Source organism: Apis cerana, linkage group LG15 (genome assembly GCF_029169275.1).
Source record: "Apis cerana isolate GH-2021 linkage group LG15, AcerK_1.0, whole genome shotgun sequence".
NCBI classification, from domain to species: Eukaryota; Metazoa; Arthropoda; class Insecta; order Hymenoptera; family Apidae; genus Apis; species Apis cerana.
This window is the reverse complement of record NC_083866.1, coordinates 8,814,818-8,839,453: the sequence shown is the minus strand read 5'-3', so window position 1 is coordinate 8,839,453 and position 24,636 is coordinate 8,814,818. Positions and strand designations below refer to the sequence as shown.

Genomic DNA, 24,636 nt, shown 5'->3' with positions numbered 1-24,636 from the left:
GAACTCTACGCGAAACTTCAGTGCAAACAGATTAATGCGAAATTTTAATGCAGTTTTTTATAATATGATAAAACCGAGCCTTATTAAAGCGCGTCCCACGGAAAGGATAAATTCTTATTTATTCGTCCATTTATTTTATACTCGTTCAATCATTTTCCAATATTTATAACATCTCGTTGACGTGGGCCAACGCAATAATAATATTAAAATATTAATTTTAATATTAGAACGTCAAATTAGGAACGCTTTTGAATGTTTGACATTAATATACATATTAGTAATAATATGCCAATTACGATTGTTCATTTGCGGTTACTATTGAAATTGATACTTATCGCATCGATAGAAAAGTGATCGGGCATAATATATCGAATGACAATTTTCCTATCGTGTTATTGCGCGAGTAATTATAATTCGATAAATACGAACTAATGATTACAACGTGTTCGATTCGAATTATTACGAGATTATAAAGTACGAAGACGTAACAATGGAATTCATCAATTTTATATCTCCTCTTCATTTTTCTATGTAAAGTGATTAATATACGTTGTACGGAGTATTTGCAATTTTTTTTCAGGCACGCTGCAGGAGTATAATGTAACAAGGAACCAAAGAAAAAAAAAAAAGAAGAAGAAAAAGAAGAAGAAAAAAGACGTTACATAAAATTTCGCTTTAAAACGCTTTATTACAAAGTTATAAGCAAATATTGATCGTAGACTGAAATACCGGTCTAACAACAGATTTTACATTACCCAATTACAAAATATGAAAAGTCATACGTAATATTCTCCTTTTATTTTAAAAATATTCTCGGCGTTCGAACGTGTAAAATTTCACGTGTGTAATGTTGATAAATAAGCGATAATCAAAAGCCAATTTCTATGACCTGTCAGTCACGATAAATTGTCTTAAAACAAGAGACGCGTTACAAATACAAACGATGTAGTAAATACAATCGACGTTTCGCATTTATTAACGCAGCAATTCTCGCCGACGATCGGATGATTTCAATCGACGTTCAATATTCGCCCGTGACTTCTTAATGAAACGTCAACAAATATTTTATATGTAACGACACAAATTTCTCTTCTTATTTTCTCAATTTATTCGGGAAGATTGAAAACGTCCCCGCATACGTATTGGCATCGATCGATCGTTCATAATTTCATTTCTTCCCCCGACAATAAGATAGAATTATTTTTCACGACATATCCCGGCAAATAAGGTATTCTTAGGCTTTCATATCTTTTCTTATTCGAGAGGAGAAACGAGAATTTCTTATCGCATTTCTTATCCTCGGCCGAATCCTTCGGAATTTGTACCCCTCTTCCCCCAAATATATCGGTGCATATACGAAGTCGTCTATAGAGGCGACGAAACGCGTCAGAACTTATAAAAATTCATGGGACGGATAATTCAGGGATCGAAAGGCAATTTGACGCGGCGAGGGAAAAAAAGGTGATGGCGGGCGCCGTTGCGAATCGACCAACGATCGACCCGAATTCTCATTAACGCAGTACGCAATACCCCTCCACTCGTCGTCCTCCTCTCGGCCCCCGATGCCGACATTCCGCGTTAAGACGGAGTACAAGCGGTCCAGACGGCCACACGATATTGCTACGCCGCGGGGAACATGGAATTCCTTGTACAGTAGATGTTCCATCGCATTAATTAGGAGGAAACACGGGACGAATGGGCGCCACTGTCGCCACTTTTACACAGCCGTGGCGTGGCGCTGCGTGCGACCAGATGATCATCATAACGCGGCTAACGAGTCGTCGTTTCGTTACGGGGATACTCGAGGAAATTCGAACGGGCGAAAAGTTTTCTCGAGTCCATTCCGTGGACGGAGATTTGCTCTGGATATAGGTGGAATCGATGAATCGTGAATTCCAGAATAGGACGAATCATCCCATCCGATAATCTCTAAAGTTTAGCTTAGAGCTCGATATAGATAAGCGATACATCATTGGGTAGAGAGGTAATTTTCAATAGTGGGATTCTGGTATCCTGGTATGCATTGCATCATTAGCAATATGAACTTGCTGAATCGCGCATCGCTATCGCCGAGATTAACGGTGTTATATTATATTATATTCATTGTGTTCGATACGTGTGAAATATTTTTGTTTGGTGGATATAACCATGTAAATTGATCAAAGAATGATCCGAGTCGTCAGATTCGATTATTTTGTTTTATTTTGTCCAATTTTTTTGTAATTTTATTCAGAAACTTTCGATCGACGTGTATTTCTGTATCGAGGAATTGCAAGAAACTTAAAAAACATTGTTAGCTCCAAATAGATTCGATCGAGTCAAGTCGATAACCTCTTGGCTTCGAACGATGAGTCTGACTTACGTTTTTTCTTTTTTTTTTTTTTCTTTTTTGCAAAGCGTCAGACTTTATTTCGAGAAACTTTTAACGATGTTATAATCAGAAATCAATAGTACACTCGTTATAGTATTTCGTTCGATATTAGTTAAGAATCTTTTAAATATTGCTTTTCGAATATAAAGTGGAAAATCAATTTGACCGGAAACTTTTGCGCACCACTGAATATATTGTCAGAGGTTTCATAAACCGTGGATCGATAAGAGTCTCATCGGTATAGAAGCAGTACTTCGTTTCATTTAAAATTGCAAAATGCTTTTTTGGTATATTCGATCGATTGATTCCGTATATGAATTGGATTCGCACAAGTGTATATGTAATATCTCCCGTTTCTGGGGTATCGTTGGTATTAGTGGGTTTATTTTGCCGCTTGATAGAGTTCACGCATTAATAAAACAATGGGGGATCGCGGTTATCGGTTGAGTGCACTTGTAAATATGTATTCCAATTACGAATAATATCGAAAATTTTTCTTTCCATATCCATATACTCTTTCTTATCCCATTTATCCTCCCTCTCTCTCTCTCTCTCTCTCTCTGTCTCTCTGTCTCTGCATATTATTTTGGAAATTATCTTCGCTCGTGAAGCGTACAGGGACCAACCAATTTTCCATGGTTCGACTACTCCATCTGTATCGAACTCCGTTAACACAATTATCAATAAGGTTTTCCGAGGTATAACTTTTAAAATAAGTTACTAAGAAATAAACGAGTAACTAACGCACTTGGCTCACTTCGTTTTATTAAAATTACATCGTTCCTTCTTACTTTATTTACAATAATTGAATTTTAAGCATCGCAAGCCCAAACAACTCACCCAATATTCTCTAATGTAACCTCCGCTGTTCCAGCTTCCGAGACATCCCTAGGCCTTGCTTGTTAACGATGAGTCCATTAGCAGGTCCGGCACGAAAAATATATTTTCCTCGCTCCTTCCTTCCTCTTCTTTATTTTTAACATATTTACACACTTCTACTATGTATACTGAAAAACTGCAACGCGTACAAAAAATATTTCTTCCATTCATCCTTCCGCCAATATTCTCTGAAATCTCTCTCTCTCTCTCTCTCTCTCTCTCTCTCTCTCTCTCTCTCTCTCTCTCTCTCTCTCTCTCTCTCTATCTACGTCTGCGAAAATGGATTCCAAAAGGTTAATCGAGAAGTTCGGCAGTTCGGATTTCGCCCGCATTTGGCAAATTGTAAACGCAAGGAAGGAAGCATCGCAAACGAATCCCTTTCGGACCGAAAATCGGACGTAAACTCGTTGATGCGATACTAATCGGCAAGTAGCGAGTTAAAGTTCGAGGCGAAATTGTAGTTGCACTTAGATTAGCCGTTGCCGCGAGCATCGATTTAAAAGAACGAAAAGGTTGGCGCGATATTTTTGTTAAAAAAATATGAAATCGGAGGGGAAGGGAGAGTCGTTCCCTCGACTGCTCCTTCCGACAAACTCCTCCTCGAAGAACTTGTCATAATTGTCGGCGAGTGAAGCAGGAGAAAGGGGAGAAACAAGTAGAAATAATAATACCCGTTGGTCGAAATGAACGTGCGCACGGCAGTGGTGCTCAACCGGGCTCCGCCATTGGTCCACGAATTTTTCCACACACCGCTTATTTATTTCAACGATTACATGTAATTACATCGCCGTCGTACTCACAATTCGATCCTCCCCTTGCCTCCCCCGTTCAAAAAAAAGTCGGGCAAATCGAATAATATTCGGGATATTATTTAAAAAAAAAAAAAGGAAGAAAGGAGGGAAGAAAAATTGGAAAAGTGTACGCGTTTCGAACGATATTTCTGTCGGGAGGGAAGGGAGCGTTTCTTTTTCTCAAGCGTTCATCAACATCCGAATCGACGTGACCGGAATCGGCGTGGAGAGAAGGGTGGATCGATCAAAAATTGTCGTGTCCGCGGAATTTAAACTGGGGAATTCTCCTGCGTCTCGTTCCCACGCGGTTCGGATACCTTGACGGACGCCGTGGACACCGTGTCCTTACTTTTTTCCACGGCAGGCCCCCACGTCTTCTTCGGCCGAAACATGCTCCGGTCCCTCTGCGGACAATTAAAACGGGAAAGTCAAATTCTTTGAACAATCGGGTTGCACCCGCGGCTCGTGCAAACAATCCCAGTCAACCGAGCTCGCTGTTTCAACTGCACACGCTTCCTAGACTGGGCTTGGTCGGGACGAAAGATTTCCAGAGTTTTGTCCGCGTGCACACGCGTATGCATATTACATTCCCTTCGAAACGATTCCTCGAAATATTCTCGCTCGTTGACGAACTTATGGACCGCGAAAGAGGAGAAATCGATAGAAACGGGATCTCCTTTTTTTCCCTTCTCGAAATTTAGAGTAATAACAATAATAATAATAAGAATAATATTCCGACGGTGATTGGAAAAAAGATTTTCTCGGTTTTCGATGGCAGCCTCGTAATCTTCTTCTCGTAGCTCGCAAGTAGTTTCGAGCTGTACAGAGAGAATCGAAGACAGGAGGAAAGGAGATAAGAGTAATAGTAAATTTATCGAGTAAAACAAAGCGGTCAAGGGGAGAGAAGAGAGAGAGAGAGAGAAACGGATGAAATAGGTTCGATCCGTACGATGGAGCACGGAACGAAACTTTTCGTTTCAAAGTACGATTACCTGGGCACCATAGAAAAACTTGTATTAAGACATTTCCAAGTTACGGTCAAGATTTTTACGGTAAAGAATGGTAACTTTTTTTAGATAGTACACCGAGCGAGGCTTAAAGATCGAGGCAGTTGACCGTTTTTAAAAAAGAAAAAAATTTGCAATTCGTACAAAGAGAATTTCGGGTTGTGGCAACGATATCGCGGTGTATAATTATCGTGTAAACGCCGGGCACATTTTATCGTGGAAATTTACAATGTCTCGTCGCTGGTAAACACACGGAACGAAACGCTCGCGTTGCAATTACGAGAATGATTTTGCGAGAAAAAGGAGAGGGGGAAAAAAAAAAAAAAAGAAGAAGGAAAGAAATTTGCTTGTTCCGAGGATGATAAATTTTAATCGATCGTTTCCCACAAGGGAAACATTTTCTCGTCTTGGAAATGACGAATTATCAAAGAGGGGGAAAATTTTTAAAACAATAATTTGTTGGGACGCGATTTAGAAAATTAATTGAAGATCCTTCCCTTTCTCTTGCGAAGTCGGTACGTGATCCTTGAGCAAACTGTACACCGCCATAAATCGGGAGAAAAAAATACTAGAAACCGATAAACCCGGCACTGCTTTAAGCCTCCAACAAATTTACGTAGGAAGTTATACAACTTTATATAACCATCGTTCTCGCATAAGCTTCATCGTAAAAACTTATAAAAGGAGATATAGAAGAATTAATAACGAACGGGGGCAGGGTTAAATATTTTACCCGATCAAACTTATCTTATGCACCTTTACAATCATCTTATCGAATTTTCGATTATTTATCTTCGACCTTTCTCTCCCCTCGCGTTTTTTATTACGACTACGAGACGAGAAAAATTCCTTTTTTCGCGCAGGATACATTGAATTAAATTAAATTAAATCGCAACGCATTCGTTTAAAATAAAATAAAATATTTTAAAATCGAAACTCTTCGAACGGTAATAAAATATAAATCTATTCGAGCGAAGGAACTCGATTTCCTTCCTGGAGAAGGGAACGAACGAGTTCTCAAAATCTCTCTCGATCGAGTTCCCTATTGGAGCAAAAAGCTCGATGCAGGTTATTATGGCGCGGGAATCGCCGTAAAGCGTGGGTGCTTCAGCTAGTAGCGTGTCGTAAAAACAACGAGCAGTTTGCATAACAATCTCTATAGTTTGTTGAGCATTATGCCAACTGATATCTCGGGCTTAGCTCGCTAAGCCGGGGAGCAGCAGCTCGCTTTCGGCGCAAACTCGGCGCGGCAGTTGCAAATTGCTTGCCAATCGTTCGACGAAATTAATCCTTATTTAAGTGTGATCGTTAGGATAGAGATCGTCGAGATTTATTGTATCGCTCCCTGTTTATTGCTCACGTGACGAAACTTACCGGCCCTTTCCAAACGCGGCGGATGAAAAATAGCGGCATCGGGGCGAGGGTCGACAGGCCGATCAGTATTCCGATCGCATTCGCCCAGTTAGGGAATATGTACTTGCCATAACGAGGCATCTCGTACGTATATATTTGATACACGAACACCACCTGCGAACGGAAAATCAGACGGAGTAGTGGGGAAGGGGGGAGGGTAGATATAACAAAGAGCTGTTATTTCTTGTGCAAACTACTCGGGGGAGCAGTAAGCTCGACGGTACAACGGCCAATTAAGAATTTGATATTTTTAATCGGGGCCGACTTCGGCACACTGTCCCCGGGGCGTCTTTACGAGTCGGCCGCATGGACATTGGGATTAAATGAAAACTCACCCGCCACCGGTATTGAAATCTGATTAAATAGATATTAGGTTTCCGATTAAAATGTCTCTGAAGCGTCCGAGGTACTTGCAAATGATATTCGCGCACGCTTCGTTAAATGCGTTTATCCGAGTTGTGGGAGCTCGTGGTTTCAAAAAATTTTACTTTAAAGTTTGACTCTTCGAATAGTAGAAGGGTAAAAAGAGCCGGAATGGGGAAGAAGGCAAAAATATGATAGAGAAAATCGTGCCGTTTAAGTCACTTTTCGATTCATCTCGATACTTCGAACGGTTGCCGAGATACGAGAATTCGAAATATTCGTAACGCTCAAGACGTTTGCGCGATTTATAATTTTTCCTAGAAGCTCGTATATCTAGAAATCACGTATATTTTTCTTGTCTGCAGTTTGAAATAGCTCGAGACGGAAAACGTAATAAACGATCAAAAAATACTTTTTTCTTTACATTATGATATCTCCGGAACCGGAAGTCGTATCAGGATAAATCAAAAAGTCTTTTAAAGAGAAAGATTCCGTGTTTCTAACGATCCTTCGTTCGTTGACCGCGAATCATTATCTTCGGAGTTATAGCGATTTAAATTTTTTCTAATTTTAATAGGATTTGATCGGATCAAACGCGAACGATTAAAAATTATCTTTTCTTTAAATGATCGTATCTCGGGAACCGGAAGTCGTATCAGGATAAATTAAGAAGCCTTTTAAAGGGAAAGATTCCGTGTTTCTAACGATCCTTCGTTCGTTGACCGCGAATCATTATCTTCGGAGTTATAGCGATTTAAAGTTTTTCTAATTTTAATAGGATTTGATCGCATCAAACGCGAACGATTAAAAATTATCTTTTCTTTAAATGATCGTATCTCGGGAACCGGAAGTCGTATCAGGATAAATCAAGAAGCCTTTTAAAGGGAAAGATTCCGTGTTCCTAACGATCCTTCGTTCATTGACCGAAAGTAATTATCTTCGGAATTATAGGAGTTTAAATTTCAGCTAATTTTAATACGTACTATATCCTCAAATTTGTAGCACTTGTAGTATACGCGCACGATTATTGTATCTAATCCGTAAGAAAAATCAATAAATTTCTGTTTTACCTTTTGTAGAGAGGCCAAACCAACTTCATAAATACTAACTGGATCGATACCTTCGAGTTTATCGTGTAACTTACATTAAGCATACGAGGATACACCGAAAGGAACACACATTGGCCAAAGTTCCCGATAGGTATTAAAACGTTTCCGGGGTTGGGAAGTTTGAAAGCGAGCCGCATCTAATTCCATCGCATCCTTGCGCCTCGCTTGTTTATGAAAATCGAACGATCGATGACCAGGAACACGGAAGCCAGCCGATTTTATCGGGGGATAAAATCTCGATCGGGCAGGAAAGCACAAAGCGCTCCGGCCCTTCTTTTTCCCTTGTTTTTTCCGGCAAGAAGGATCGAGCGTGGCCAAGGTGGAGGCTCGGTGCTCCTTTCTCGACGATCGATTCGATTCTGTGCGCGGGACAGAAAGTTAAGTTATCGATTCGATCGGCTGGATTCGGAATCGGCCCGCGAACCAGGCCGGTAATCGATGGAAAGGAGGAGGAAAAACCGAGGGCTGCGGCCCGACGTGCCGTGATCATTTATTTTCTTACGATTCACGATCGCTAAAATGGGACGTGACAGGAGTTCCAGGCCGATAGGGCTTTCGTTTCGACGGAAAGAGAGGCATAAAAGAGCACCGGGAGGAGCCGCCCTCCTCTCATATCCTCACGAATAAACCGGCGAAATCGGTGAATATTAGATTGCTGCGTATACAAAATACACGCTCGTTTCGGCTCACCTTCGAGCTCGTCGAGTTTCAATTCGTCCATTAAATTCGTCGATTGTTCGTGCAGGAGGGGAGGGGGGAAAGTTTCTTCTTCCTCCCCTCCTGTGCGTTTTAAATATTCCCTGGAAAAGAATCTCGAACTATTCTTAAAAGCCATTGTTGTATGCTAATCGAAATCCTTGGACATCCCTGTTTAATATGAAAACCTTTTTACACTCGATGGCAAAACCCGTGTCTGCAACATCGTTTGAAAAAATTCTAAAGAAGCAAGAAAAATATGTCGAGGCGCAAAGAAAAAAAAAAAAATAAAAATAAAAAAAAAAGGGAGAGAGAGCGAGAGAAACGATAAAAGAATATAAAGAATATAGAGAAATACAAAGAGAGGGACCCCTCTTAAAAACAGTTTTCCCTTCGAGCAGTGTCGTTTCATGTAAATGTGATACAACGTCGTACGCGGGGAAAGTATGCGGCATAATTGCGCGTTTACTATCGCGGGAAAATAGAGGAGGACGAATACACTCTCGAGACATTTACGTGCTACGAGTAATCTATAATTGCATTCTTTTCTCATTCTCATTATGATTATTCCAGAGAGTTTCAGAACATTCTAGACGAGAGAGAGAGAGAGAGAGAGAGGAAAAAACTTTGGAAGAAAGATAAAGTAAGAGCGGTCCAGCGTATTTTGTCGGAATTTTGTCAATTAAACGCGTAGTCGCGTTTTAAAATATCGTTAAAATATGGGCAAAGGTGGGAAACAAACGTTACGCTACACGTTTGTTTCCATCCAGAAATCTGAAAAATGCAATGCAAATGTTTGCAATAAGCTGAAAAAAAAAAGTTATTATGGAACATTTATTACAAAGATAATTAAACCCGTGCTATTTCAAACGAAATTTTAACGAGATTTTGACGATTGCGAAAAATGTATCCGCATCCCTACGTACACGTAACGATATTCCTTGATAATTTCGTGCGTTGACGAAAAAAAAAAAAAAAAAAAATAATAAAATTTCTTTAACGCGCGTTCTTTATCCTCTTATTTTAAGGGAATAAAAAGGAAGAAAACGAAGAAATTTTAAGAATCGAAACGGTCGCGCGATTGTGACTGAGAAGAAATGAAAAGAGGATTGATCGAGCACTATTCTCAAAGGGAAAGTACCGAAGTACTTCTTATCGAAAAGTGTATACATACATACATACACGTAGGAGGTAACCGGTGCCAAAAATGTCGCACTTAATAAAACAGTCGATCGATCAAAGTGGCCAAGGTTCGGATCTTGAAAATTCTGGACCTCAGAAAAAGAGAGAGAGAGAGAGAGAATGTGCATCGTCGAAGCGAGCGGGAAAAAAATCCGAAAAATCTTCACCCGAGAGGCTTTCATCTCGAAGAGCGATAATGATGAAAATTCTGGCGAGGTGAACGATCGTTACTCCCTCTCTCTCTCTCTCCCTCTCTCTCTCCACCCTTTCGAATTAGCAAATCCAGATATTTGGATTCGCGTTTGTTAACGACGAATGGAGCGATAATTATTATACCGCGATTTTTTTCAATGGTTCGTCATTTACCAAGCGAGATGCGAAGCGAGAGGAGTGAAGGAGAGAATGGAGAGAAGAAAGAAAGAAAGGAAAGAAAAAAGGAGGAAGAGTCTAAAACAAACGGAAAATCGATAATGGGGCACAAGCGTCGCGCTAAATGGTTGAGGGCCGAGGGGCAAAACCGCGATAATACCGTGAGTGAAAACACCCCCGAAGGAGAGAAGGATTAACGTCTTAACCGAGGCGCTGCAGCCGGGAAAAGAGGACGAAAACGGAACGCGAACTAGCTCCGTGTCCGCGGACACGGATTTGTTTAATCGCTCGGATGATTCGTACACGATTGTCCACCGAGTTTTATAGAGGTTAAGTTTAATTGCGTATAATTATGCGCGCTTTAATTAGACGCTCTTCTATCTCACATCTCTGGAAAAGAGAGAGAGAGAGAGAAGAGGAAGTTTATTCCGAGATAAAGAAGAAAATAAAAAGGATACAAGAACGCGACATATAATTGGCCGTTGACATCGCGATGCATACACGTATACCGGCTTTATAACACGGTGCTGTGGTATACGTATGCCAAAGTTATCGAGCTTATTATCTTCAAAGTTGGCCGAAATTTCGTAACGTCGTATCTATTGGGAAATTTAATCTGAGATGGGAATCGATATCGGTAAGTCGAGGAACATTATTGAATTTTCGTTGAAACATTCGGAAAATATTAAAACAAATATATATATTTGTGCGCCGTGGGAATTTATAAAATTATATTTTACGGAAGAAACGTACGAGCGTGTAAATATATATATATATATATAAGTATAGGCAATCCTGCGAGAGAATCTTCTCGCGCGTGGAGAAGAAATATTCTCGACACGCGGGAGGATCGAGTCTCATTTACGCGATGCGGCATAAAATATCGACGTCTCGTTTATTTGTTCCGTTACAGGGACAGGTTCGATATCGATTTAATAACTCGGCGGCGGAATGATAACTTGGGCATAGTTTAGCCGAGCATCGAATCACAAGACAGCTCGGACGCGATTGCTATACTTACCAGACAAGTGATAGGCGCCAGCACGACCCAGCTGAGCCACCAATATCTGCGGAGCAAAAGGTTGAACCGCATTTGCATCTCGGCTATGTTACGCAGGAATTTGTTGCACCCGTAACACCAGCCTACCACGCCGACCTCGGCAATCCCGATCAATAGTATCGCCCAAGAAGCTGTGTTCCAGTCCATCAGCGTGAACAGGTAAATACCACCGTCGAACACCATCGGTATGGCAAGGAACCAGCAAGTGACGCATATACCCAACACAACCAGGCTCTCCCGCTTTCGTAAATCCGGCCTCAGGTCCAATATGGCGGTGTTTATCGCCTGCACGCCTGCGAACTGTGCGCGTATCGTAAAAACCAACGACCGACTCCGACTCTGTGCCCCCTCCTCCTCCTCCTCCCTCTCCTTCTCCTTCTCCGCGTTACTCGAGATTCGATGCTCGCCCGCCGGGGATTCTCTCGTTACCTCCTTTCTCTCTTTATATTCCTTCCCCATCCCCTCTCTCTCTCTCTCTCTCTCTCTCTCTCTCTCTCCCTTTTTTTTGACGCCGTCCGTCTTAATTACCCTTCAACCCTAGAAAGCGAGGAGGAGGGGGAGGAGGAAAGACATACGGGAGAGAGGGTTGGACACGTTGCGTGTGTAGAAAACAAAGGGGCTTTTCTTTTCTTTTTTTCCTCTCTTTTTTTCATCCCCTCGCTCGTTTACCTTTCCACGCTCTCTCGTTCGAAGGAGAAAAAAGGGAGGAAAGAGGCGAGGACAAGTAGAAAGGTGTGGATTTCAGTGGGACGGCAAACCATAACTCTTTCCATGATATACGAGCCCCGAGGCGGGAGAGAGAGAGAGAGAGAGAGGGAGGGAGGGAGGGAGAGAGAGAGAAAGGGAGAGACGCGATGCAAAAGTAACACGGCACGATCGTCCGGGGCTACTTGGGAGCACATTTTCGCCGCACAGCTCCTCTTTTGACGGATACAGGGACTGGTGTTCCGGTTCTACGAGCCACTTGAATAGCGGCTTCTTAGCCGGCTCGGTAAGACGAAAAATTTTTTTTCCCCTCCCCTCCGTCTCTTCTCGCGCGCTTGCCAAGGAACAAGGCCATACTTTAAACTTTAAATAACATGGAAATACGATGCTCTTCATTTTCAAAAGTCTTCACGCTTCTCTACCTCCCGTGCCCTTTTCCTTTTCGTCTCTTTCATACTTTTCCCCTCCTCTCTCTCTCTCTCTCTCTCTGGTCTCTTTAACTTCAAAAACCGCTTCTTCATTCTTTTAAAAGAAATTCTTTCTTAAGGAAAAAAAAAAAAAAAGAAAAAACGTAAAAAGAGCACTCGAGGCCCGATTATAATCTCTTTTTTGTTCCTTATAAACCCGATCCTTGACCTTATCCTTCCCGTTACCCCTTCGTTTATCAATCGTTCACTTACTTGGCTCCCGATACCCAGGATGAACAGCATGACGAAGAACAGGACGGCCCACACGTTGGGCAACGGCATCCGCACCACCGCTTCCGGATACGCGATGAATGCAAGCGCGGCTCCACTCTGTATCACCTCCTCGACCGAAACCCCCATTTGACGGGCGAGGAATCCCATGATCGAGAAGATGACGAAACCGGCGAAAATCGACGTGGCTAAGTTCGTGAAAGTTACGAATATCGCGTCTCTAAAAAAATGAATGAAAGAGAGGGGAAAAAAGAAAAGAAAAAAAAAAAGGGAAAAAAAAAAAAGAAGAAAAACCTCCAAAAGTTCGACAATTCCTTCTCCCCCGCTTTTCTTTCGCTCGTTCGTTCGCGACGAAAAGAATTCAGAAAGCTTCGAGTTCGGTTCGAGCCGCCCGCATAAAACGAAACGAAACGAAACGCTATATTTCGTTCGAACGCGCCGCGATCGAAGCCGAGGGAGGGGGAAGGCAAGGTTGCACGATTTCGCAGCGAGCCGAGTGGACTCGGCACCGACTTGCCAAGATCGTCGCGCGAGAGGGGAGTATAAACGAAGATGGGAGGAACGGAAGGAAGGAGGGAAGGAGGGGCAATTAATAATCGCGCGGGTAAAAGTTGGCGTGGCAAGTTATATATGTATATCCCACCGCTGCTTGCTCATTCGACTTGCGTCGCGGTGATATAATTTATACGCGCGCGATGCAACGTGCAACGAATTGTATCTGCCTTCTCGCCAAGGCAAGTTCAACGCCGGATAATCATGCTAATTACGACTTTCCGCGATATTTCGAGCACGTGAGCCGACCTAACTGCGAGCAACCGGAGTCGTAACGCGATCGGCATCCGTCCGCGGAGATGAGACAACAGCGCGAAAACGGACGAATCCCCCGGCAAGACCGCGGCGTCCGCCAATTATTCTATATTTCCCCGGGCCGAGAAGCTCGGTCTGGTATCTCGAAATTCTCGCCTTCGATCTCGTCTTTTCATTTTTTCTCTTTCGTAATTTTCGGGAATTCGGGAGGGGCGGGGAGGTCGTCGATGCTCCAACATTCGAGCCGGGAACGAAAAATGCTATGTTATCGGTTATATTTAAGCGGGATATGTTAATTGGGCGGAAGATTTTAATTGGACGGCCTTGCAATTTTTTTTATCGTAACGATGCCATCTAACGATCGCCCTGATCGAGTTTTCCTCCCTATCCTAAAGATTCCTGATATTCTTTTTTTTCTTTTTTCTTTTTCTCTTTTTTTTTTTTTTTTACCTGTGACAATTATTGTTGAAGTTACTGTAGCTCGACAGGGTGATCAGGGATCCGCAACCGATACCGAGGGAATAGAAAACTTGGGAAGCAGCATCCGCCCAGACACTGGTGGATTGCAAGGTGGACCATTTCGGCATGATGAACCAAAGAGAGCCATCGAGGGCACCTTCCAACGTCACACCTGCACGTTTTTTTGTTATCAAGTAATTATTATTATTATTATTATTATTATTATTTAAAACTCGTTAAAAAGTCACTTCGATCCGTGCAATTGTTTAAATTCGATAAATTCGAGACACGAGAAAAATGTTAATGAAAATGAAAAACGTAAAGGAAATTCTGGGATCGCAGGATACTTGTCCCGTATAATACGATCTTGCCTCTGTAATATTTAACCTCGATAATCTGTATATACGTTTAAACGATATGCATAATACATATATATATATATATATATATATTTTTTAATATTTCGAAGCGTTATAATTTTAAAGTTGAAATAAGGGGAAAAAATGTCGTATGTATACAAAGTTTTACGAGTAAATGCTTTATAAAGTTAGAAGTTGAATATTGAGTGCACGCCAGAAATACCAGAGAAGCGAGTAATGAATTTTACATTACAGGACGCGAGAGATAGGCGAGATAGATGTTTAACTTATTTACCCGGTTCCTTTTCTTTTTTTCTTCTTTTACGATAACCAAGATAACAAATGTAAATATGCGATTAATTTCAACGCCCCTTTTTTTCTTCGCCCAACATCTTTCACTGGATAAGTACGTATACAGTTTTTACTCGTAGAATAAGCAGGGAATTTCGCAAAGAGGAGAATTTCGAAATTAATTAAAATTCGACGTAAATAATGGCATAGATAACGAATTCGCGACGAATTCGATTCCACGAACGTTAACATTAGTTTTCACGTTCGCGGGATGCTCGCTAATTAATATTTATTGATCGATCGTTAATTTGCGAATTCCACTTCTATTCTACCTACGTTGTTTCGATACAACGGCTCGATATAATACCGAAAAGTTTCTAACTTTGATTTTTAATTTAGCGTTGCAAGTTTAATGCCGTGTGAAAATATATCTCGTTTAACGTTATCAACGTTTTTAATATTCATAAATTGTCAATTATCGTGTCGAAGAATTTTAATTATAAATCTTCGCGTATACGGGAAATACGTGATATCGTCGCATCGCTCCCGTACGTTAACAATTAATATATTTTTAATTCAATGACAATTCATCGACTGTAATATTCCGATTCGTCGAATAGTTATTTATTACGCGCTTAATGAATATGTCCGATAATTGAAGAACAACTGTTTTCCAACGATTTATAAATTAATAACACGTTTCCAAATAATCGTTTGTATTATTCCAAACTGTGATTACATTTCCGTTCCGTTATTATTTTTATAACTATATATATATATACGTTTATTCCTCTTCTTCGTTATTTCGAACAAGTCGAGTAATTTTTTTCGCGGATCTCTTTTTTTTGATTCGTCGAGGATAAAAAAAAATTATATCGCGTATAACGGGTGGAATTCGACGAGAAATATTATTTTATCGGTATTCCTTCTTACCTCGTATCAGCAACGCTATAAGCATGGCGTAGGGGAAAAGGGCGGTGAAGTAGACGATTTTTCCAATGGATTGGACGCCACGCATCAGACACAAGAAGCAGATTATCCAAGCGAGGGTCAGACATCCTAACAATTCCCATCTCACGCCTCCGAAGTGTTCCCACGTAGCTCCTCGTATACCAAGCACATAATCGCTAGATTCGATAATATCTATTACACATTTTTTTTCACCTTTCTTAAGTATATTAGTTTCTTAAATAATTTTCACCGAACGAAAAACCAATTTAAGGTTATGTTTCGCGAGACGCGAAACATAAACGTGTACAAACAAAGAAGGAAAGAATAATTTGGAACGTTCAGAATTCATTACGATTATACTAGATAGAATACGACGACGACGTACTTGAAATATTCTTCAGACGAAAGGATCCGTGTGTAAAGGTTTCGAAGAAGTTCCACTTTGTCAGCTTTGAAACAATGCGTGATGTTCCCATCCTCGAAATCGAAGCTCCGGCATACGTGTCTGGCCGATATGCAACTCTTGTTGTAAAATATCGTTTCCGGATCGTCCGTTTGACATTGAATCTCTTGAAGCCCGCTGTAACAATCTGCGCGAGTCGGCATTACGGCTTTATGCCCCATATCCAATATCGTTGCACGATAATTAGGAAACATCAAAGGCTTTCAAAGGCTATCGCTGATTGAAACGAAATAGCTGTCGTTTACAGAATACGATGCGTCGTAGGGACCCAACGTATGGCTCGATATTGCGACCTCGATATATACGCGTTATATACACACACACATCGCACACGCACACCTATGTATACACGCGTGTAGTATATCCACGCTGCTACTTCGTTACCTCGATCGACCAGAGACAATTACGCTACCGCTTTGTTCCTCTCCTCCGTATTTATTATTAAAGAGCAATTTATTTATTTATTTATTTTATCTCTACCGCAGGGATTTTCGGTTTTCGAGCGGTCCTCGATGGTCGAGAGAATACCATGATCGTTCGTTCGACGACACGCGAGTAAAAGAGTAAACGACTTACCGACTTACGGTGAAGTAGAGGCGAAGAGAATGTGGAAAATTAATATATCGACGATCCGAATTAATATCCTGTAAGTTTTCCAGCATTTCGACGCGGAGTAATTAATGAAACGAATTGGCGAAACAAACACGAAACGAAAATCGACTTGAACCAAAGATTTGACGAGCTTTCGACGAGTTATCAACGAGGTTCACCGATGTCGAGTTTGGGATGGAATTATGCATCGTAACGCGATACTCGAGAGAGGCTTGTCGATATATAGGCTTTTCGGCTCTATACGTAATAGTGAAACAGTAGCTGTAATTCGGCTGGGATCGTGACCAAACCCGCTCCATTCCCGTATAAATTGACCTTTATTGATCTTAACGGCTAAGTTTCCGGATGTCATCCATTTACAATGCATTACAATTGCAATTTACGAAAATAATTCGAAAAAGGTTCTTGGAACGATAATATTAACGGTATATAATAGACGCGTTAAATTTTTGCTCCGCGTGCGTAACTCGCGAAATTTATCAACGGAAAAAACTTAAGGCTCGTTAACGAGAAAAATAATTCAGCTTGTGATTCAGTCTATTATACGATCAGAAATATATATATACGATATATATTCGAACGTTAATTTAAATTATTTTGTGATTTTGCATCCTAACAAACTATACAATAATTTACATTTTCCTACATTCTATACAACGATAAAATGATTTCAAATTTATAGCGCGACAATGTTGACCGCAATGCGGCGCTTCCATTTCGAAACAATGATATTGTTGTTACTCTCTCTCAATTTCTTCAATTAGTGATTTATTACGTCCAATTTGGTGGAAATTTCGCGTTACGCGAAGAAAAAGAAGAAAAACAGGACAATATTTACGAAATCAGAAACAGACAAGCTGGACAAAGTGGAGAAAAAAGTAAAAGAAGAATACTAATCTACGTGGAAAATCCACATCAAAGAATCGTAAAGAAAGAGCGAACGATTATTTCGATGCGATCGGAAAAGTGTCGAATCGTCCGTTCGTGATAAAAATGGATTCTTTACAACGATGCCTGTATTGATGTAGATGATCGGTGGTCGGCGGTCAGTGGTCGCGTCGATGGTCGTCTGCCGATGAAAGTTGTAATAAATTAAAAAATAAACTTGGCTTGGCTTTGTTGTATCGCAACAAGATTTTTTTTTTTTTTCGTTCGCGTCTCTTAAATAACGAATCACGTGCGTGTATCGCCCGTGTATGCGGTACAAAGGATCGCATAATTTATATACTTTGAAACTTTGAGGATTAATTTCTTTGTTAAATATTCGGTTTCACAAAGTGGTGGAACAAACGTCATTTGTACACGAAAATGGGAAATGAGCGTTGATACCGGGTATCGATAGATCTCCAATTTTGACGTATAACACAACGGGAACGGGAAGAGTTTTAATTCAAAGTTCAACAATTAAAACTGTCGAAACAATTTAGCAGAGAAATTTTTTGGTCAATCCTAGTTTCCCACCGATCGCGATCCATCGTTATTTCTAGAATCATAGTCACGGGCGGAAATTTCGTATTTTTCGTGGTTCGGGGATGGAAATTTTTAAATGCAATGGAAATTGTTCGGGAGGGGAAAAAATAAAATCATTTGAAAAAGTACGTTACCTTGGATCGAGAAAAAAAAAAAAGAAAAAAAAGAAAGAGAAAAAATGGACGCAAAATTTTTGATGTACGATGAGTCGAGTTCGATATAATTAAATAACAGATAAAAAAATCAATTTGATTGTAGTAGAAAAAAATGTCCACGAATCGTTGAATATTCCTTTTTTTTAGAATTATCCTCAATAATATTGCGCGTTTAAGCAAAAATTGATCGTTCTCTGCTCGTTGTTGTTATTGTCGTTGCTGTTGTTACGTTCGCGCATCCGAAATTCATAATCGTTAATTCCCCTCCCCCTCCCGTGTGTTTATTTATTTTCTCCCCTCCCCCCCCCTGTATCGTTGGAATTTAATACCTGGTAATGGATTACATTACCACGGTATACACGAAATAATTTCGGAAATCAATAGAAGAAGGAAGTGATAACGGCGCAAACATTATTATTCCCGTTGCTGAAATTCCTGCCGATATATTTCCCCCCTCGTTCATCGAAACCGAACTCGTCGAGGAATCAACGGGTCGTCGTCGTCGTCGACGTCGATCATCGTCAAAATCGATCGGCGCGAGAAAGAAAAATTGTATTCGAAAGGCAAGGGAAGAAAAGGTTGAGCGTAAAATTTGAGGATCGTTATTAGCGTTTATGGGAGGAGAAAAAATGCGATATATGTATATCGCGATAAATCGCCACGAGCGCAACGGAAGGAGAGACGTAAAGCGGCGCGCAAGGATACGAGGGGGAGAGGAGGCGGGAAGAGAATATCTTCTTCGTGTTCCGCGCGCGCGGAGCGTGTGGAGAAATTGAATTTCGAAGGAACGAGCCGTTCGTCATTCGATCGTTTAAAACGGTTCTACGACCACTTGGGGCTTTATGGGGGCGATAAAATACGCGTATGGCGCGGTTACGCTACGTTACGCTAAATAACAAGTTGAACATCGAACGGGCGAGGGGGAGGGTTTTCTAAAATTTAAACACGGGAGGAAGGTGATGGCCGGTTTGTTATTTTATCGGTGTACTTACGGTTCGTGTTGAAATCGTTGTCGCAGTAGGCCCAACTGAGCTTCGGCAGGAACGAGAGGAACGTGTAGAAGAGTGTCCAGGCAACGATCACCATGTAGTAGACCATTACGAGCAAAATGACGACCAGGGTGCAATAACCGAGGCCCTCGAGTGCCGGCGCCATACGTTTGAACGCCTCGTTAGGGCCGAGTCCGGAATACTGTCCAACAGCCAGTTCCAAAAAAAATATCGGTAATCCCATGGTTATCAGCATTAAAACGAACGGAATTATAAAAGCACCTGGAACCAGACCACAACACGACGTAGGCGTACTTTGATAATCTATAGCGGGCAAACTGTAGCAGGGGAACTGTAGGAAAGGATTATTACGTGTGTCCGCACGTAGTTTATTTCGATCGAGAAAAGGGAAAGAAAGTTCGAACGATAAAATGGAGGGGGACAGTGAATTGGCTGCATCGTATAATTTTTCATTTACGCGATAAACGTATTATTTTGAAAATAATAATCTTTACCTTTGCATCGTCGCGTTTACTTTTAATTCGCGCTTCGTATTGTTTATCGTTCGTTGCGTAGAGCGTAAAAAAAAAAAAAAGAAAAAAAACAGGAAGAGGAACGATCGTGCCTCGAATCGTCCGTGTTCGTTCTATAATCGAGGAATAATTTAACAGCTTTAATTTTTCACGCGCGAATCTCGCGCGTTCCTGTTATCAACCGTTGGCAAACTCGCTTGTCTAATCTAACCAACGAAAGAAACGAGACGACGAGGTTAAACGTGTTCAATTGACATTATCTTCCCCGATTAAAACGGGGTATTCTTGACCTCGATCAATGTCCCGTTTTACGCTCGCTATCGAGTAACGAAACAAACCGAATAAATCTATATATATATATATGTATATATATATTTGTATATATACATATATATATATATATACACACACACACACACACATATACGCGAGAAAATGGAATGGATTTATTGTGCGGTTCGAACGGATACTAATTAAAAGTGTTATCGTTTCCCCGGCGCTCTGATTAATGCGACAAAATACATTTCACGGAAGAGAGAAAGGTTAAAAATAGCGGGCAGCCGGGTGGCGATACTCCTTTTGGTCGTCTTTCGTTCAGACCACAGGCGAAGAACAATGAAGAGAGCCGAGGACCACGTAAACGAAACTAAAAGAACAAAACGACGAGAGTGGAGGTAAAATAGAATAATTAAAACCCAAGTGTTTGGGATATATATATATATATATATATATATATAATACGATAGGCCAACCTTTCTCTCTCTCGGCATTTTGCAAATAAACCCGGCCTAAAATTGAGCGAGAGGAAACAGGGAGGAGGGAAAGAGAGAGAGAGAAAGAGAGAGAGATTATATCAACAGGCACAAACGCGCGCGCACACAGTCGGGAAAGATTTATTAAATTTGCCGAACGCTCGGTCACGAGCTGCCAAACTACGCTTAATTATTCGAATTAGCCGCTTCGTCACGTCAACCGCCACGCACGTACGCGGGCGGCGTGTCGCGTGAGCGACTCTGCGCTTCCCTCTTTTCCCTCCACCTCCGCTCCATTCCCCTCCTTCCCCCTCTTCCCAGATTTGTTCTTTTTCCGCGAAAACGAGCGGGCACAAGGATAAATCATCCCGCGTAATCCAGTAGTTCGTTTGCCAGCCCGTGACCGTCTCTGTTTAGAGAGCAGCACGAGCAGACCTTTTTTCCCCCGCATGGAAAAATCGCTCCGTGCAAGCAAGCTCCGCTGTGCGCTAGGCTACGCGCCATCCGTACCATACGTATATACGTATATACATATATATGTATATATATGTACATATACATACGTACCACCGCCATTACGATATACAAGGTAAGGGAAACGCCAAACATTGCCAATGCCAACGGCATACCCGATGCAGGATAGAACAAACTCGATGGGATTGCCCCAGCTACCACGTTCGGGATCCTGCTCCAGCTCCACCAAGGCACCGCCGACTCCGAGAGAAACCCTCTTCCTCTGCCAATAACACGGGTTACCTTATATTTGCATCGTATAAATCATCGGCGACGGACGACGAGTTTGGAGGGAGAGAAAGAAACAGAGGGAGGGAAAGAGAGAAAGAGAAAGAGAGAAAGAAGCGGGGCCCATAAAAAAGTGGTAGGGAAAAATAAGGGGTTAATCGGGTAATTTAATCGAGTATAATTTATTCGATGCGGAGCATCGCTCGCGTAACGCGGCACGAGCATCGCTACAGTTTAATCTATTCGCACGGTAAACCAGGAACAGATAAGATCGGACGAAACGCTGTTCTTTTCCGCCGCGCATGGTCGATCCCGTTGTTTTGTCGGCGCATCAAGACGCACGCGAACTCGGCTACATTAACCCCACTTCGGACGAAGCCTTTACGCCGCGATATCTTCCATCGAGCGAGACTTTATGCATCGATGGAAAGAAAGAAAGAAAGAAAGTAAGAAAGAAAGAAAGAAAGAAAAAAAACATCTTTCCACATCGTAGAATTACTTTGGCAGAATTTCTTGAGCGCGTTTCTTTCTATTACTCATCTAAGATAAGCTATTTCGTACGTATGCGATTTCATTCGTCAGATGCGGCACTGTTTCGACCAACGGGCCTCCCTATTTTTTTTACGACTCGTACTCGATCTCGTTTCGCGATCCACGTCTCCTGCCACCGATCCTTTGATCCGGGTGTATTAGTGGGCAGAATTTCCAAGTGAATATATCCCGTAACGCGTTGGGAACGTCCCAATGGGAACGGCCATCTACGTCCACGACATCTGACAGCCCATTCTCGAACGAGGAACGAGTTTCTCTCTCTACCCCCCTCTCTCTCTCTCTCTCTTTCTCACTCGAGCTTTCGCGTGCTCGACGAAAGCGAGACGACAGCCCTTACCTTCCACGTTTTCTCCTTGGCCTCTGTCATGGCGGCGATGGAACCCGGCGCGAAAACGAAAATATCGCGAGGTGACCGATAGGTGCCTCGTCACGTTCTGACCTATCTCCGCGTCGATTAAACGACTATATAACGCGAGATATCGAGATAATCGTCAAAACAACATTATCGAACAAGTGGATACCATCTCGTAGTAGTAGCACCGCATTGTAAAACCGTCGAGCTCGCGACACACGTGCCTCCATCTCGCTTCTGACATCCCCACCCCTTCCCCCCTCCACCCAACGAGTAAGAGGCGGTGTTTAAAGTCGGCGGTAAAGTTTGCCTCGTCACCTTTTCGCCTCCTTCCTTTTTTTCTTTTCTCTTTTTTCTTTTTCTCCTTTTCCCTCGAATTCCAAACGTCGATATCGTGGCGCGCGATCCGGAAGTTATTGAACCGCGCGCGCGAGGAATCGGCGGAGCACAGCGTTCACGTTCGAGCGTCGCGCGATAAAAGCGTGACGGGAATGTTTGGACAGCTCCCGTTCGCGGCGATACGATCGAGCTACCGGCTCGACGTGATAAAGCGACGCGGTGTCGCGATACGCGAATCGAATTCGCGTGTATCCGGTGTTTAACAAATCGATTCGGAAATCTTTCGCTCGAGAAGGAAGAAGAGGTGCGCGCTTATTTTCACGTAATTGTGCGTAATCATATTTTCGAGAAAGATATAATTGACTCGAAATTATTGTGAAATTTCAGACGAGGTGCAGAACGAGAGGGAAAATGTTAGAGAGATCTTTATTTATATCCCGTTTGATGAAAGCATTATTCTGATCGATATTCTTTTTCTTTTTTCTTTTTTTTTTTTTTAATTTAAAAGATAAATTAAAGTATCTATCGAAGATACTTTAATATTTACACGCGTCATACTATTCCAAGATTTTTGTGATTAAAACGGTTAAACGATACGATACGATAATCTTAATCATTTTGACGGTATCAACGACGGTATTATCGATACTACAACAGAAATATTTTTCATCGGTCAACTACTTTTTTCTTTTTCTTTTTCTTTTTTTTCATATCAGCGTTTATTAACCACGAGAAAAATTACACGATTCAATTTCTCGCTTGGTTTCTCGCTAAAAAACAGTGGCGAATGCGTAATTTTCCAAACTATTTACGGTTTTACAAGGATGAATGGCACGTACTTGAAGTTCCAAAAGTTGAATTCACAAAGAATGTCTAGAATGGGAAAAGTGGCATGCCATTTTATCGCGGCAAAACTTTGGTTACGAGAGAGAGGAAAAAAAAAAGAAGGAGAAGAATTCCATATCCGGTGAAAGAAACGGGAGAAGATGATCTCCCTATCTGTTCGATCGCGCAACAGCGTCTCGCGAGAGAAGGGGGGACAGGTTTTGAACAAATCTGTTCCATCGAGTTGCAAACTTGTTTTACCCTGCACAGCAAATACGAGACCACCTCTATTTCCGCCGATCGCCAAACAAAAATTGTGGTTTACGCTTTGATACAAAGATTTGACTTCCACGAATTATGCAACCACGAGATATCTCTGAATGGAAGGTTTATCCACCGATATCGCGTGTACAGAATTTCGTGAAACAGAAGAGAGAAGAATTGGTTATATAGAAAATTATATATAGAAAATACGTAAAACTGGCGAGACGGAAAGAAACGAATCTATTATTTAATCCCATATTGTTAAAATTATTGTCGATTTTAATTTTTCCGTGGTGCACGTCGTGGCAAGATTACCTGTTATGACGCGTGATAATTTTTGAATTATTTAAACGAGTTATTTTCGACTCCATTCCGCCCTACATACAAATTTATAACGTTATATTTTCGTTATGCATTGCCGCTAAGAATATTCTACAAAGATATCTATATGTAATGTAAAGCTATTTATGATACAATTTATAATCTTGGGAATACTTGTTATTTGAAATTTGTTATGCAAAAACCTATTTCATCAACGGAAAGACCTATACAGACCTTCTGTAATAGGAGATATAACGTTCAAAGTTTTTTGAAGGGAAGCATTTTGAGGAGAAATTTTTATACATTTTCATACTTTATATCTTAACGATATAAATATAAATTGCTGTAAAAATACGTTTACGAAGAAAGTTATGAACGATGATTATGATGAATCGTTTTTTTAACGAAACGCAATAATATCAAGTTGTACAAGTTATCTCTTTTTGCCGAGTTTTCGTAGAAATCGATAAGAATTTTAAGCGATTGCAAAAATTCTTAATATCTCAACATCTAATTTTGTGAAAAATATTAATTATCTTACGCGTTGGAAAAGATTATATCATACAATTTGAACAGGAAAATCCTCTTTACCGGACGGTTAATGAAACCTTCATTTGTCATCATTACATATTCCCCTCCTTAATTTCTCAGATCAGAAGAAAGAAAAAAAAAAGAAAAGAAAAGGAAAGGAAAGAAAAGAAAAGAAAAATAATAAGACGTGATAAAAAAATGTAATTCTCTGATTTCTTAGTTTACCT

At 41.1% G+C, this 24,636-nt stretch overlaps 1 protein-coding gene across 8 annotated transcripts; it reads right to left on the bottom strand.

Annotated features, from left to right (window-relative positions):
• Positions 1–3,928: 3,928 nt before the first annotated feature.
• LOC107997448 (sodium- and chloride-dependent glycine transporter 2-like) lies at positions 3,929–24,468 on the bottom strand. 8 transcript variants are annotated; one of them, XM_062086088.1, is made up of 10 exons: positions 22,115–24,468; positions 21,052–21,220; positions 19,203–19,481; positions 15,896–16,100; positions 15,493–15,686; positions 13,901–14,081; positions 12,626–12,863; positions 11,202–11,540; positions 6,423–6,575; positions 3,929–4,445 (listed from the first exon to the last, which is right to left on the bottom strand). In XM_062086088.1, exons 1-10 carry the CDS (start codon positions 22,142–22,144, stop codon positions 4,311–4,313), a joined length of 1,923 nt encoding a protein of 640 aa, XP_061942072.1. In that variant the 5' UTR covers positions 22,145–24,468; the 3' UTR covers positions 3,929–4,310. The 8 variants fall into 8 exon arrangements, with proteins under 8 accessions (XP_061942072.1, XP_061942073.1, XP_061942074.1 ...); XM_062086089.1 differs by having other exon boundaries at positions 11,202–11,533; positions 12,626–12,831; XM_062086090.1 differs by lacking the exon at positions 6,423–6,575.
• Between the last annotated feature and the right edge of the window lie 168 nt (positions 24,469–24,636).

Coding starts and splice junctions, on each gene's coding strand:
- LOC107997448 (XM_062086088.1), bottom strand. CDS start 22,144: ATGACAGAGGCCAAGGAGAAAACGTGGAAG. Junction 12,864..13,900: donor TTCAACAATAATTGTCACAG/GTAAAAAAAAAA, acceptor TCATTTTTTTAG/AGACGCGATATTCGTAACTT. Junction 6,576..11,201: donor TGGCGCCTATCACTTGTCTG/GTAAGTATAGCA, acceptor TTCCGTTCGCAG/GTGGTGTTCGTGTATCAAAT.